General features: G+C 46.7%; 1 protein-coding gene across 1 annotated transcript in view; it reads right to left on the bottom strand.

Moving 5' to 3' along the window:
* Positions 1-749: 749 nt before the first annotated feature.
* Positions 750-16267, bottom strand: part of LOC146179680 (putative lysosomal cobalamin transporter) — a 43243-nt gene continuing 27725 nt past the window's right edge. Inside the window, exons 9-13 of the mRNA XM_084579311.1 lie at positions 14346-14559; positions 12726-12869; positions 12024-12066; positions 4287-4390; positions 750-2673 (exon numbers count right to left, since the gene is read on the bottom strand). Of these exons, the coding sequence (XP_084435437.1) occupies positions 2563-2673; positions 4287-4390; positions 12024-12066; positions 12726-12869; positions 14346-14559 (616 nt within the window). The 3' untranslated portion in view covers positions 750-2562. The remainder of the gene's footprint in view (positions 2674-4286; positions 4391-12023; positions 12067-12725; positions 12870-14345; positions 14560-16267) is intronic.

Below are 16267 nucleotides of genomic sequence, written 5' to 3'. Positions count from 1 at the left end.
GTGGACAAGACGAATCTACCATAGCCTTTCAACGAAAGGCTATGGTAGCGCGAGCGAGCGAAGGAGCGAGGCGCTTTTTCGTCACCCAAAGACGCCGGAAAATGACTGCTTTATCAACGACGACTTGTTGCAGTGACTGCAGTGTCTGACTGAAACAGCATGCTACCTCGCTACTTGGTGCAAGGAAAAGGACGGCCACTGCCAATTGCGTGGTCGTCATTTTGGAGAACGATGCAGCGAAAAAATGTGTGACACGAATAGAGCAGCAAAGCTGCAAACAGTTCGAATTAACTGCGCCTCACCAACTAACCATCAACTAACTCTCCCTGCGGGCGGTTTCGGTGCTGGATTTCCTTGGGCTGAGTCTGTTCAGGGAATGGTTCAGAGGGTTTAACGTTTTAAAGTAACTCATTCTACAAGAGATGCCGTAGTGAAGGGCTCAGAAAATTTCAACACTTGGAGGTTCTTTAATGTGCACTGACATCACACAGTACATGGGCGCCTAGCTTTCCATCTCCATTGAAAAGTGGCAGCCGTACCTGGGATCAAACCTGCATCCTTGGGATCACCGGTCGAGTACCATAACCACTTGGCAACCACAGCAGATATATATTGCTTATAGGCTATGTTTATAGCCTATAAGCAATATCATTTCTACCTTTCCAAGCAAAAATGAAAAAGTATGCAGCAGGCAAACAACAGAGCATGAAAGTTACAGTAGTACACCAACAACCAGAAAGAAATACCCATTAACACGTTATATATGTTTTATTTTTTTTCTGTATGTAAAGAGTGGCAATACACGAGACGTAAAGGACACAGCAAACATGGAACATTTTCAATAGCTCAACATAGAATTCCTGTAAGGATTGAAGATCTTGTATGTACAAAAATGTTTCACTCCATACACTTTACAAGGTAAGCTCTACGGCTATTAACAGAAAATGAAAGCCACTAAGAAAAGTAGGACACCAATTTTCTTGAGACTTGTTACTTTCAATTCAAACAAACTAGTATCTGTATACTTAGCAGGCAGATACTGAAAACCGGTCTTATCACTCCTAATAGACAAGAACCTTGGTTTTCTTTCAACAGACGCCTCTGAGATGAAAATGGACCAGGCAGATTTAAAAAATGTGCAGCGTCGATTCCATAGCACGGTGCCCAAGATGTTGACTATGTTGCCGTCACCATCAGCACTTTGCTGATTTTGCACTCATCACTTGGATATTGGCTTTATCGAGTTCTTCCTTTTCACAAAAGTTATTCCTGCTCATCAAACACTGACAAGAAAGTTATATGACTATAACCCATTAGCAGATCAGTGCATTGTGCGTATACACCTGCCTTTAACATAGGTATTAGCCGTAGCTAAGGCAAAAAAAAAAAAAACCTCCCAACGCAAGAATCCACTCATACCAGACACAACACACTATGATGCACATCCTTCAAAGCAGCGACGGTTTAAATTATAAATCTAATCTTATTTTGCACAAGAACACAATCAAAATAAATCTCATATACACAATATACACACATACACTTTAACACACGCAGATTGTATGACTCATCTCGCTTCGGTTTCGCGGCTTTTTTCTGACTCCCACCATGGGAATGAAGATCAGCCTCCAATCAATGCAAAAGAATGATCAGATCGCCCGATTGCAACTACCAACTACGTCAGCAGCAAGCTACGTCAATCAATACTGGAGATAGCAGCAGCATATATGGTGCACCTTTGTGCTCGAGTAGCATGCCTTCTTATGATCTCTGCTCTTATCAGAGCTCTCAGCTTTGCACATCAGTTGGACATAAAGCCATAATCACAACATCCCTTCCTTTCAAATGTGCATTAAGCGCTACCCTCAACCTGCACCACCACAAAATGTCATCGCAAAAAAGGGTAAGCTTCGCTTGGCATAAAGTAGAGCAAATTAAGAGTGCCCACACAAAAGTTGTAATGGCTCAAAGTCAAGGATCTGACGGGATCCCGTCCGGTCGGGATGGTGCATGACGAAAATGAAACACACCGAACAAAAGAATGATGATGGAAAGATCTTTCGGCTCCTGCACGGCTGTGAGCAAGGCTCCCGTGCGGGGGCCGAAACGTCTTTCCCTCGTCATTCTTTTGGTCTGTGTCTTCTAATTTCGTCTTGCAATGATCCTCCAATGCAGCTAACACGACAAGTCTCACATTTCCTACCCATCCGTCTATTCTATATCATGTGGCAAAGACGGTGGCCATTGTCGTTGGACCTGTATTAACACAACAAGTGTTCCTCGGTGTTTACAGCTTTGAGTAATGGGAAGGTTAATATGGGCAATTTCACCTAAATTAGTTTTTTTCTTTTCTTGCCATTAAAGCTTTCACTCTGTAACGTCCTCCATACACTGAAAAACTTGCATAAAGCTCAAACTGCAGACTTTTCTCAACATATCCATTTGATTATGTATCCATATTAAACTGTATAACGCAGTAGGGGCAACTGGTGCAGACTTGGGGACTAGCCAACTGTTCATGGGGATGATTCAGGAGTCACCAGGGTGGCTGGGGACAGCCTTTCAGGTACGAACGAGGGGCTCGTCGTCGTCGTCCTCAAATTCGTCAGAGTCAACCTCAACTGATGACTGCCGCCCGCGGATCACCACAATGAAGAAGGACACCACTGTGCTCTGCGCATAAAGATGGAAGGCAAAACAGACTGCTAGAGCATATGCACAACCTTTGCTCTTTGCCCTCTGCACTCCCATCCCATATCATGGTGGGGATGCCCCCAAAAGAAATTTCTTTGAGGATATGCTGCCCACACACTGTAAATTCCTTTGCTGGAAACAACATCGTCTATGAGGTGAGCGTGCCCTTCTCGCAAATCTGTCACCTGATTTAAGGAGAGGCAGGACCAATCTAACGTGGGCCAGGCCCCAGAGAGGAAATTCAGCCTCAGGACTCCACGAATGACTTACACATGCATCCAATTTATGAATTTACAAGTTAAACAGACCATTCGTTGTCCCCATGGGCACGACACACATATCAATGTGAAAACAGTACCCTTTCATTTTTCACTCAGTTTGAGAGGCACGTTTGCCATTGACTCCCTGGATAATGGATAATCAAAAAGCTTTTGAAATAGGTGACTCAGAAAACTGTGGCCAAAGCGTTCAATCCAATCAGGCTCATCTGAATACTACACGGTATAAATATGGCATTACACTAGACAATTCCCACCGAATAGTCAGTGCTTGGTTAAGCAAAAGTCTTAGGCATTGGGCGCAATGCTTCGCAATAATTCTCAATGAATTTGCACCGAAAGGACACAAGATTGAAGCACATATTTGTAACATTAGATTTCTTTCTATAAAGAAAGGTTAGCAACCCATGAAAAATCCCGTGGATGATCTGCTCAGTTTGGGCACACTGATTCTCGTCGGACACTTTTTCAAGATCTACCGAATAACAGCATCCTCCGTTTCACCCTGAAGTGAATCAAGTAGGAAAGATAACATGGCCTTGGGCAACATCAACTTATGCACTAAACAACCGTCCAGATCCAAATCATTGCATATGTCAAGCGTGCTTTACCTATATATGACTAGGTCCTAACCAGATAATGTGCTCATATTTATTCTAACAGTCCAAACTGGTTGCATGTGGTTGCATATCTAATAAACAAATGATGAAATCATGTGCCAGAGACAGCAAAAAAAAAAAAAAAAAAAAAAAAAAAGAACCAGAGAGCACCAAATGGTAAAATTCAGAGTTCCAATGTCGCCATGAAGTGTCATAGAAGAGCAGTGCTAAATAGCGCAGAAAATGTACCTGGCATGTGAAGAATACTTCAGCATCTAGCCAAGCATCTAAAAAGAAAAAAGTCATCTACCAGCCTTTCTCTTTCACATTATTGATTGAAACTATATATCACTATCATTATCGGTCACCACATACCAGTAACTAAATTAACTATATCACCATCACTGTCATTGTCATCACTTGACACTATCATAATCGCTATCATCACCACTAAATATCTTTAACCATTACTAACTTTTATACTATTTTTTTTAAAGGTTAGACAGAACCCCACCAATATCCCATGGAATCTCCTGCACAGCCCACGCGAGATTTTCACCATGACCCAAGTAAAAAGGCTCCTGCCTTAAAAATTTATTTCTGCATGTGATAACAGTAAAGTGTGTCTTGAGCTGTGCGATACAAGTTTCAACCACACGGACACAGCTCGCACAGGTGCGTGCCCCTGTTCATAACAAAAAGCAGTAGCACTCACCCCAAGGAAGACCCAAGTGGCCCAGTAGTAGGCAGCGCCAAAGACCCATGCCTTGAAGAAGAAGCGGACCAGCAGGGCACTGCCTCGGCTCATCACGCACTCCTCTGCAAGGGAGATGCGCCCAAGGAAGAATTTGTGCAGCAGAAATAATATGTGGCCTGACACCAAGAGTGTGAGTGCATTCCCTTTATGTCTTACCTACACTCCGGATGACAGTTCTAATCTCCACAAGCCATGTTAATAAGCCATGCAGCTACAATGCCACTCATTCAAACAGCAAACTGTGACACAGCTAACCACTCTTTCCCAAAGTGAACATTTTGGTTACTGTGCATATTTTTTAAGCAAGGAGGGAGTTCTCTCGGAGCCCGCAGCGAGAGAAGACGCGTTTTCACCACCTCCCGCGCCCGTCGTTGCGAAGCTCGACCCGCCGCCCCAAGCCCCCTGGCTCGATTCCCGGAAAAGCGTCTGGGCCACCTCGCGCTGCCGGCTCTCCGCCGCCGCTGGCTACGCCGGAGCTGGGCCTGGCAGGCCTAGCAACCGAAGCTTTCGACACCGAGGAGAACACTGGGGCTGCGATGCAGTACCAGGTGCCTGGGGAAACTATCACTCCGGCCGAAGCCCAAAGCGATGACTGGGAAACCGTCATTGCTCTCCGGAACCGCCACCGACCACCGAAAAAAGGCACCGACGCAGCTATTGAAGGTGGTGGGCGAAACGGAACACCACCTACCACACAAAAAGCTCTGTCGTCGCCGCTGCCACGCCGGCGAGGCACTCCATTGCCACGACTGCCGCAAGACGACTTAAAGATTGTTGTGCGCCCGCGAGGAGGATGGAATATCACCACAGCTATCCCGAAATCTATACTTCTAGCGTCCTGCAACGCTGCTAAGATACCCCCCCAAGAAGCCATCCATCAGGACAAAGTGCCGCTGCACCTGATCAACAACACATTCACCATCAGCACGCCAGCAGAAGCACGAGCACGAGCCTACGCCAAGCTCTCGGCCATCAGCATAGGGGGCCAAGAATTCACAGTGACAGCGCACCTTGCGCCGCCTGACGAAGCAGTAAGAGGTGTCATACACATGGCCTACGATGGGGAACCACGCGCAAACTCCTAGAAGGACTGATCCCCTTCAACCCTCGTGAACCAATTGTTGATGCACGCCCCTTCGGGCGGAAGGGATCAGTCCTAATCACCTTCGCCAAAGGACCAATTCCAGATTCCATCTGCTACTGGGGAGGTGTACCTGTGTGCTACCAACACAAACCCAAAGTAGAGGCCTGTTACAACTGCCGAGAAGCCGGCCACCGACGCGACGTGTGCCCCCTAGCAGATAGTGGGCGATGCCACAATTGTGGCGAACAACACACACCATCCGACCCCCCTACTTGCGCGCCCAAGTGTATTGTGTGCGGTGGAAACCATCACACTGGCAATATCTTATGCAAGCACCGATACCTACGACCACGAAGACCCCCGACCCAGTCAATGCAAGGCCACCAGCCCAGGTCTGAAAACCATTCCCGCCAGTCAACACGGGACAACAGCCACTTTGAGACGAATTCCCGTTCACCATCCAGTGAAAAAAAGCCTAAAGTACAGAAAGGACTAACGTGGGCAGACAGAACCAAAGAAAAGCCAGCCACAATCCATCCGGAGGCCCGCGAATCTGGACAAGAGGAGCTCCGGGCCCTGAGGGCGGAGGTAAGTCGACTAACAGCTCTACTCCATAACAGCCCCACCATTCCCGCTCCACAACACTTAACCCCTGCCCCAGTGACACCCCCACCCCCGCCGCATGCCGCAATGGAGACTAATCAAAGCCCAGTAGAAGATAAACCTAAAGAAACCAGCTCCAGCCCACCAGCAAAAAAGCAACGAATTACCCCCAACCCAAAAACGCAAACCGATTCCGCCCCTGCCGAACAACTCGACAAACATATTCAGAAACTAGTCGAACAATTCGCCAAAAAGCTTCAAACCCTTAACTCTCAATTTGAGAGCCAGTATCAAACTTTGTCAGCAAGGTTTGCCGAATATGCCGCTGCCTTAGAACGGCGCATGGAAGCCCATATGGAGGCTATGTTTCAGAAACTGGTAGTCATGCAGACCACCGCATTTCATGCAGCTCCCCTACCCCCACCTCAGATAGGAGAGGCTGCACGGCCAGCAGACGCCTCTGCTGTTCCCGTTTTAAAACCCCCAACGCTTCAACATGGCGGGGCGGGTCCGACTTGATTCCCTGAACATTCTGACATGGAACTGCCGAGGCTTTTGCGGCAAGCGAGCACCATTTCAGCTTCTTCTTCCTACCTTCCTCCCCACCCCTCAAATTCTCCTCTTACAAGAAGCCGGGACGAAATCCCACATCCCCGGCTACACTCCCATATATTCCGACTCCACAGACGCACCACGCGCTGCCACATTTATACACCGTAGTCTCACCTATATCACACACCAGGTAGCTGCAGATGCCCCATGCGTAGTTACAGAAATCATACACTCTACCCACTCTCTCCCATCCATCTACGTCGCCAACATATACCATTCACACTCATTACCCATTGCCTCGCTAGAATCTCTCCTAAAGAGTATATATAAATTGGCGGGTAAGCACCCTCTACTCATTGGGAGGGACTTTAACAGTCCCCACACAGACTGGAGCTATATCAAAACCACACACAGAGGCCGCAGATTATGGACCCTTCTTCAAAACCTTAATTTTTCCGTCCACAACAACTTCAACACACCCACGAGAATTGGCAATAGTGTATGTGTCGACACCAGCCTCGACCTCGTATTCAGCCGCTGTTTAACAAATGTGACATGGGATAGAACTCAACATACATTAGGCAGCGACCACTACATCATTCTCGCCTCCATCCCCTTTCAACAAAAGCGCAAAGCCTACACCACACACAAACTCATCGACTGGGACCACTTCAGGGCTACCCGGCAATCACGTGAGTCAGAGCCCATCACTGACATAGAGGCCTGGATGAACTCGCTCACACAGGATCTCCAGATCCACCTCCGATACATTGAGACAAAAGGGGAGATTCCTACCCTTGACAGCCGCCTCGCTCACCTCTGGGAAGCTCACCATAGCCTCTTAGAACGATGGAAAAGCCAAAAACTGAACAGAACGCTAAAGGAGCGTCTCTCAGCACTTCAAGCACAAATCCAACAGCACTCTGAAGACCTCTGCCGCTCCAATTGGAACCACATCTGTGACAGCATGTCTGGCAAACTATCCTCCAAAAAAGCCTGGCAACTCCTTCGCCACCTCATAGATTCAACACGAACAAAATCTGCCACGCAACACCATGTTACTCTCCTCATTCATAAAAACATAGCTGACACAGATACCCTAATCGACACCCTCAAAATCACATACACGTCTCCGGGCACTCCTACCGCTCTCCCATGTTACAACGGATGCCCGAACCCAACATTAGACGAAGAAATCACGGTGGCAGAAGTCCGAGCGGCACTTCTTGCGCTACGAACAAATTCTGCTCCAGGGGCAGATCAAATCACAAATTCCCTTCTCCGTAACTTGGACGATAATTCTATCGTGCAGATTACGGATTACTTCAACAAATGCTGGAATGAAGGCACTCTGCCCCAATCATGGCGGCATGGCAAAATCGTCTTCATTCCCAAGCCAAACAAACCCCTCATGCTACAGAACCTTCACCCCATTTCCCTGACATCATGCCTCGGAAAGCTCTTCGAGCATGTTATTCAAAACAAACTTGCCCGCCATATGGCTGACAACGACTTGTATCCGCACAGCATGGTCGGCTTTCGTCCGCACCTGTCGGCTCAGGACGCTATGCTGCAGTTAACGAACGACATTTACAACCCCCTCACACCAGGACACACCAAAGCAGTTCTCGCTTTAGATCTCTCCAAAGCCTTCGATCGCATCCACCACTTAGCAATCGTTAGAGCACTCTCCTCCCTCAATGTTGGAGAATGCACATACTCATACATCAAGGCCTTCTTATCAGATAAAACAGCTGAAATCCATTTTGGCCCCCTAACCTCAGAGAAATTCACCCTCAAAAGTGTAGGCACCCCACAGGGGTCTGTACTATCGCCTCTCCTCTTCAATATCACCCTCATACCCCTTGCTAGCAAATTGAACACCATCCCACACCTACGCCACACAAAGAAAAAAAAAAAAAGATAACATGAATTCCTTCACACCCAGCAGAAAGGCACTGTCTACACTTTTAGGCACAGGTACTTCGGGAAGTTACCATTTACTTTCTCTTTGCTGCACCTGAGCTTCAAGAGAGAGGAAAATGCAGGAATTCTAACTTCAATGAGTTTAAATTTGGCTGCTGGCAACTATGGATATCATGAACTCTTAATGGACAATCACACTGCAATAAATGTAAGTTTTCTTGTTTTGTTTTTTCCATCTTTCACAGTGGTGCGTGTCATAAGTGATGTCTCCTCAAGTTTCTTTATTTTGGTACAGAAAACCCTGGGACTGCAGATTCAGTTTCATCTACGTTGGCATATAAAAGCAAGAAGCAATGTATGCCACAAGCCTCATAAACGAGTGAGCCATGCAGATGTGTGAGAAAACGGCCACACCTAGAGACCCCCACAACCATAAAAATAAATAAGCAAAGGTGACTGAAAATATAAGGGCACTACCTATTGAGCTCACGTCTTTTTGCGAGCTCGAATGCACCGACACTGTCAAATTCCGTCCACACAAGCAAGAAAGAAAAGTTTAATAAATGACTTTTGAATACTCTATTAGACGCATCAAGAATAAAAAAATATAGGTCTTTTATAGAAACCACTGAACTTTCCTTTCTTCTTCCCGACAATAAATGAATCGCGAGAAAACACTTAGCGAGCCTGGCACAGAAGCTGCTGAGAGGTGATTCTAATGCTGACCAAGTACGATGAAGCCATATGTGTCTGCCTCAAACAGGGATTCGTTGAGAAGCTTTCAAAGACCAAAATCAGTAAGACCATGAACCAAGCTGTACTACAGCCTGACAGTTCAACTGAGGCCAGTGTGGTGCTTGATGCATCACGAGGTGATGATGATGGTTGCGTCTCACTCAGTGAAGCACGGGACAAATGTAAACCTGGACCTCTGCAATATAATGCCAAATTTTCATATGCACCACATCAGATATCTGTGCAGACACCAAAAGGATGTTTCTGCAGATTTCATTGAGAAAGGATGATTGTGACGCCATATGGTTTGGTTTGGTTTATGAGGTCCCAAAGCAACTGAGGCTATGAGATATGCCATAGTGGAGGGTTCCGGAAATTTCGACCACCTAGGGTTCTTTAACGTGCGCTGACATCGCACAGCATACGAGCACCTTGCTTTTCGCCTCCATCGAAAAGCGGCTGCCGCGCTGGGATTCGATCCCCCATTCTTGGGCACGGCAGTCGAGCGCCCTAACCACTACGCCACCACGGTGGAGCTGTGGTGCCGTATGCTTCTGGCACGAACAAGCACCCACAATGAAGCTACCATGCCCTCTATAGGAAGTCTAGAGAATGGTAAAGGTACTATACAAGTAACCAGCAGCCCATTCCTGGCTGTCACGACAGTATGCGCCATCGGTGTATGATTAATGACCGCCCACGCACAGCAACGACGCTTGCCAAAAGCCTCTATGCCGACGACTTCACAAGAAGTGCAGGCATAGAGCAAGCTGCTGAAGAAATCTATTCATAGGTATTTCACATAATAGCTTAGGCAAGCATGTCGCTTTGAAATTGGAAATCAAATTTGAAAAGGGCTAAAGCGCCTCTTTGAGGAGAAGGGAACTGGTTTCCTGCAAGCCAAGGGAAATGTCGCCCACCTAGCATCATAAACTTGTTATGACTTGTACGCGACAAAGAAGGTTTGGTTTGGTTTAAGGGTCCCAAAGCGGCTCAGGCTATGAGAGACACCGTAGTGAAGAAGGAAATCGATTGGCCCTATCCGTGGAACCCAAGCTAGAGTTCCTAGACCATAACGGCACACGAAGAGATTTGTTTTTCAAATGCCAACACACATTTAAGATCTCCTCAGCTGATTTCCCCGGTCACCCTGAATGCTAATCCGATATTCTAGGTGTTGACCACGATGCACAGTCATCTGACGATGTGCAAAAAATGTGGACGCCGTGGCACACAACAGAGATGACTGTTTTGAGATGGTGTCTCACTGCTGCTGCTGATGATGAAATGGAGATTCATATCTCCACAGATACAAGCCCTGAAGCATTTGCAGCCATTGCATACTTGCATGAATGTTGACAAGGCAGGCCGACAGCGACTCTGATCAAGTCTGAATCGAGTGTGGTTCCCTACCAAGCCCTGCGTTGATGATATGGGCGCCAGACTATAAGAATGCTGGACACAATCTCTCACTCTCCAAGTGGTAAAGTGGTTCTGCTCAACAGCAGAGCCCTGTCCCCAACCGCAGGCTGGAAATACAACGGATGACTGGTCCAGACCTTTGGAACCATCGCCCTGGAGCAGAAAACCTCACTGACCTTCTTATTTGAGCAGTTTGCCGTGAGGTGCTCAAGTCAACGAGTTGGTAGCGAGGACCTCCCTGGCTCACTGAACCCTGCGATAACTGGCCACGCAATGAAATGTCTCTCAAGATACAACTGCAGATGAAGACAAGAAGCCAGTTCATGTTCAATGCATGACTCAAAAGGTGGAAGAAACAGCTCTGCCTGTTAAATGCTATGGTTTCTTGGTAAGCTGGCCAGAGTTGTCGCCTGGATACAAAGGTTCCTGCACAAGCAAAGGTATCTCACCGAGAGAAGGAAAGGGTATCTAATGAAAGAAGAAATGAACAATGCTCGAATACGCCGGCTCAAAGAGGTTCAATGCGAGGCCTTTCCCCAATAACTCCTGTGCATTCGTTCCTCTGCACAAATGCTGAACGACTCGAATGACTCCCGAATAAGTAACCAGAATATTTTGCAATCGTGCTGCAATAAACGTCAGTCATTTGCTCACGTTCAGCCGTGGTGTATGTCGTCACTTTTGTCTCCCTGAGCTTTCTTGTTTAAGAAAACTCATCAACTTATTATACAAGTTGTAATGTATATTACATACTCGTAGAGAAAATCAATTACCAGTCCCCCTCCCGGAGAAACTCATTTACCAATCCCCATCCATCATGCTGCAAACACAAATTTGTCGGATGAGATAGGAAGCATAATCTGCAATTGCTAGTTGAGCAAGTTTGCTCTCCTTGAGACTTTAGCGTGCTGGTACTGATAAAGGGCGTTTTGTTCGCAGGCTTGCACATGCGACCATTATGAAGGGTGTCGTTACTGGCATGTGCACGACGGTGTGCGAGTTGACCTTCCAGATAAGCTTCAAGAACTGTACTGATGATGCATAGTGCAGTCATTTATCAGCATGGCGGTGACCATATTTAAGGTGAGCATGCAATTATACATATTTTTTAGGCAGCTGCAGTGCTAGTCTTCAATTCTTGGGTAACGGAAAGTAAGTCTGGTTAAGCAGGTGGCTATGTGCTAGATAAAAAAAAAAAATTGCTGCCTCTACCATAATCAAGAGCAGATGTGGGTTCATCACTGGCATTCTTCTAAACTGCTTGGCTGCCCGCTTTTTGGTGGGTTACTAGCATGAAGAGGTTTACATCGCAAGAAGCGATCTCGGCAAGCTTCCCTTCTAAAAACACAAACAAACGTGTGACAAACACTCACCAGCTGGTGCATCCATTACACAAGGCACCGTGCCATTGACACTCTGCAAAGAAAAAAAAAAGGAAAAAAGTAACAATGGGAAACTTTCACTATGCTGAAGGAGCACAAATATGAAGAGAGGCTGGCTTAACTAATCCCAGAAAGGTGTTGATGGTAGTCTCTCCATCACTCGGACCCACCCTTCACATGCCGAAAAATTGATTACCGGCAGCGGAGGAAATTTGTGGCTAGGTCACTGTAACACCATGTGGCACAACAGCACTGACTGCAATAAGGACATTCTGAAGGAGGTGCTAGTTACAAAGATGCGTCAGATGCCGAACTTCATGCAGCTTTGTGTTGCTGAATTTGTATGTTTCAAATTCTCCCATACAGTGAAGAGCACTGCTGCATCATAGAGTGCCGCTGGTCTTTACTCTGCTGTAGTGCACTGTTACCAGTGCTGACACAAAGGTCTATGTCCATTAATTTTGTAGGCCCGTCTACATTGGCCGCACAAGTAACTTGGGTATGAAATCCCAAGTTCCAATAACTGCTCTCACAGGCCTTTTCGAACTGAAAGACCTCAGTTTTACCCTCCTTTCCTCCAATGTGAAAATCTCCCAAATACAAACACTGACAGACATGCTGATATACACGCACACACACCATTCATTCTGCCAGAAATAAACGAAATGTCCACAGTGAGCAGGCTTGGCTTACCTGGAAACGCTGTGATCCGTAGGTGGCGTACTGGGGACAGACCGAGTAGACGAGCACGTTGAGGGCCAGCGCCACAAACACCAATGCCAGGCACAGCAGCAGCAGTGCCTGGGGACGCGCCCGGCCCATCCGCAGGCGGTACATCTGTACACAGGGCAAGCACCAGCAGCAGTGAAAAACTGCAGCTCAGCCCCCTCGTCAAGCGCTGTAGACCCAGAGCCGTATCAACAGACAGAAAGGGTGCCTGCTACTTGTCCACATCCTTTCACCTTACTGTTTCGTTACGGTCGATTTCGTAGGAAATTTGTGATTCAAGCCAGCAAGTGTTGTGTTTGTGTTCAACTCCCAGCAGCACGGTTCGTGGCTTTTATTTTACTGCGTTAGCAGCGGAGGCCCCTTCCAGTGAAAATTAAGCGGCCAGAGCGTGTGTATGCGAAGCATGGTATCTAAAGATACATTTTTGGAGTATCGTGTATTTTCAACAATACCCGATACTAAAAAGAAGGATGTGACACAGGTTTTCAGCCCATTGCAGCTCAGACTTTGGTCTTGTGGTGCCCAGTAGCACACCGGAAAAAAAGAGATGGGGTAGAATCGGGAACAGCCGATGCTGTTGGCCTTCTTTGCTACTATAGCTGTCCATCTCCTTTTTTTACTATGGCTGATTCGGCAGATAGACGACATATACATTGGGCTTCTGTACATGCTCAGTGACAGAAGAGATGAAGAGACAAAGCTCACCATTGAGGTAGGAGCAGCAACATTAAACCCCTATTTCAGATTCCGCTGGTTGCCAACAGAAATGCAAATCTTTCGCCACCTCGCTCAGAAAATTACAAAACATTTGTTGTTTACTCTCTCAGCATTGCAAAGGTCATCATGCACTCTTCCACATGCATGTTGAAGGAGCCGTCAAGAGTCAAATGCATCACCTCACATGCTCTTTTCATTTGAAGAAGCAAGCGCTACAGCAAGCCACAGTTCACAAGAGTGGAACTAATATTTCTTAATTGTGCCTCTAGGATATTCAAGTTGACCTGGCTGTGCCTGATTCTTATCCGCTCATAAGTGGCACTCTCATAAAATAGAATGCAGCAATGTGCTCGCCTCCTCCTATAAAGAAGCTTTCTTCATTTACTTCATTTAAAGGGGCCACGAAAGGTTATTTACTAAAACTAGAAAATGCATACCACAATAGGTATTCCACCAGACGTCTCTGAATTGCAAACGCACCAGCCGTACAGACTGTTGCAATGCTAAGTGCAAACCGTAAAATCCTTCTACCGGTTAAATCACTCACTTATTCGAGCTTAAATTTGGCACACAGATAGCAAAAGCAAATGACATTTCGCCTTTGGTCATATTAATGCACGCTTTAGATAACTAAACCCAAAATATCTGTCCCTTTTAGTTTTGAGTTAGTAAGAGCCTACTGTAATAACCTGTTCCAAATTTTAAAAGTATAAATAGAAAAAGTCCCAAGTAGCTAAAATGAGCAAAGACAAGGGGTAAAGTTCTGTTGACCACCCTCACCTTGTGTCTCTCTAAACGTTAATGAATAAGAAAGGTCTCCACAGACGCTTAAGGGAGAGTGCAGTAAAGGTGGTGACAGACACCCACCCTGAGGAAAAGGCACCAGATGCCGATGCGTTGCAGTCCATATGTGGAGCAGGCCACCAGCAAGAGAAGAAGGGCCAGCACCAGTGCTGAGTCCAGCAGGGAGGCACCCCATCGCTGGAGCCACACCAGGGCCAAGTCCAGGGGGTTGGGCAGGGTGGGGTGGGGCAGCACGTAGCCCATGCGGTAGCCCAGGGAGTGCATTGCCTTGTCCACACTGCAGCAGGAGGAAACCTCCAATGAGCACACCCTTCCCCTCCACCTCCAATTTGACGTACACCCCCATAGCACGGGCAGTTTTAATGCCCACTGAGTTGATGAAGATAAACCATGGGGAAGAGCCAGTACCACAAGGCAGTTTTCAAACCACCCCTGAACTTGATTGGCACTGACTCAATGAAGGTTCACGAATGACTACTGGAACCTCAAGGGCCGTTGTGAACATTCCCGCATCCATCATAAGGTGAAAAATCAAGACAAAAGCTCCAAAGAAACAAAAATATCTTTCTGATGGATCTTCAAGATATTCAACTACATTAACGAGCTCATGAACTAATTTTTATTTGGCAGTCAAAATGATCGCTGTGGAGAATGTGCGGTGGCCAGATGTAAACAAACCAATGCACCGATGCTGTTCTGCGGCGTGCCGCAGCATTTCGCACGTACAGTTTCTGTCAAAAGTATATGGCCCAAGAGGTTCGCTTCTAAGCGCTGTAAAGCAGCTGCTGGCAGCAGTACAGGAATATGAATGTAAGCTAGAGGAGAATCAGATTGAGATTTGTAATCTACGAGATTTTGAATGCTAGAGTTGCCTTACGAGCCTCGTTACAGGGCTTAGAACAAAAATCCTTGGGCCGTATACTTTTGACAAAGACTACATATTTGCCCCTGAGCGCACTCCGTGACAACCTAGACCAGGAAGAGCCCCAAAAGTGCTGCAACTATTTTAACTATGAACGCAGCTAAGGTGACCAGCGAGCTGTGGCAACTTCGCCAGCTCAAAATGAATGCTTCTAAAGCGCCTGAGGCTAAGTGCGCATCGTTACCCCATCGTCAATCTGCCGTTGCTTCCTGTGGGTTACGCTGAACTGTGAAGTACTGAGTGCCCTTCTCTGAACAAACTTTTCACACGTTTAATTAAAATGGCGCTTGGCACAATATTTGCCTCGTATTATTCTGCTTCGTTTAATATTTTTTAATTGATGTTGATACACCTGGTGCCATCTGCTGGATCATACGCTCGCTACTCAATGGTTATAAAAATTTGCCACGTGGCTGCAGTGCATCTAGATCATATGGCCACTAAAAATTTTGATGGTCACTGACTCCATGGGCACTGAGAGATTGCCCACATGACAGGGGCATTAAGGGGCCATCAACATTATGCCCGTCACATGCCATATGTGGCAAACTCTACACTGCAGCTGCAATATAAACGGGATGCCTAACTGATTCGTGCCTGTAGTGTATTATATACGTGGCTGCAGTGCATCTAGATCATATGGCCACTACAAATTTTGATGGTCACTGACTCCATGGGCACTGAGAGATTGCCCACATGACAGGGGCATTAAGGGGCCATCAACATTATGCCCGTCACATGCCATATGTGGCAAACTCTACACTGCAGCTGCAATATAAACGGGATGCCTAATTGATTCGTGCCTGTAGTGTATTATCACACTGGCCAAAAGTAGTGACGGTAAAGGTGATGCATCTGATGGCTAACATAAGAGCGGGGAGCGGTGTGCAAGACTCATCCCGTTCAGCATTGACGATGCTTACTCGCTTAGCTTCGCTCATCGAAATGTACGTACCTACAGGCAGAAATTGAAATTTTGTAAAGTAGGGGTGACCCTGTGTCAGTCTTCAAAAGCCTGTTAAATGGTGCAAACGGCCGACTTGCGGCCAGATTAGAGTCGTGC

This window comes from Amblyomma maculatum, chromosome 9 (assembly GCF_055883805.1).
Source record: "Amblyomma maculatum isolate TAMU_Amacu chromosome 9, ASM5588380v1, whole genome shotgun sequence".
NCBI classification, from domain to species: domain Eukaryota; kingdom Metazoa; phylum Arthropoda; class Arachnida; order Ixodida; family Ixodidae; genus Amblyomma; species Amblyomma maculatum.
Note: the sequence above shows the minus strand (reverse complement) of the source record. Positions and strands in the feature narration are given on the sequence as shown.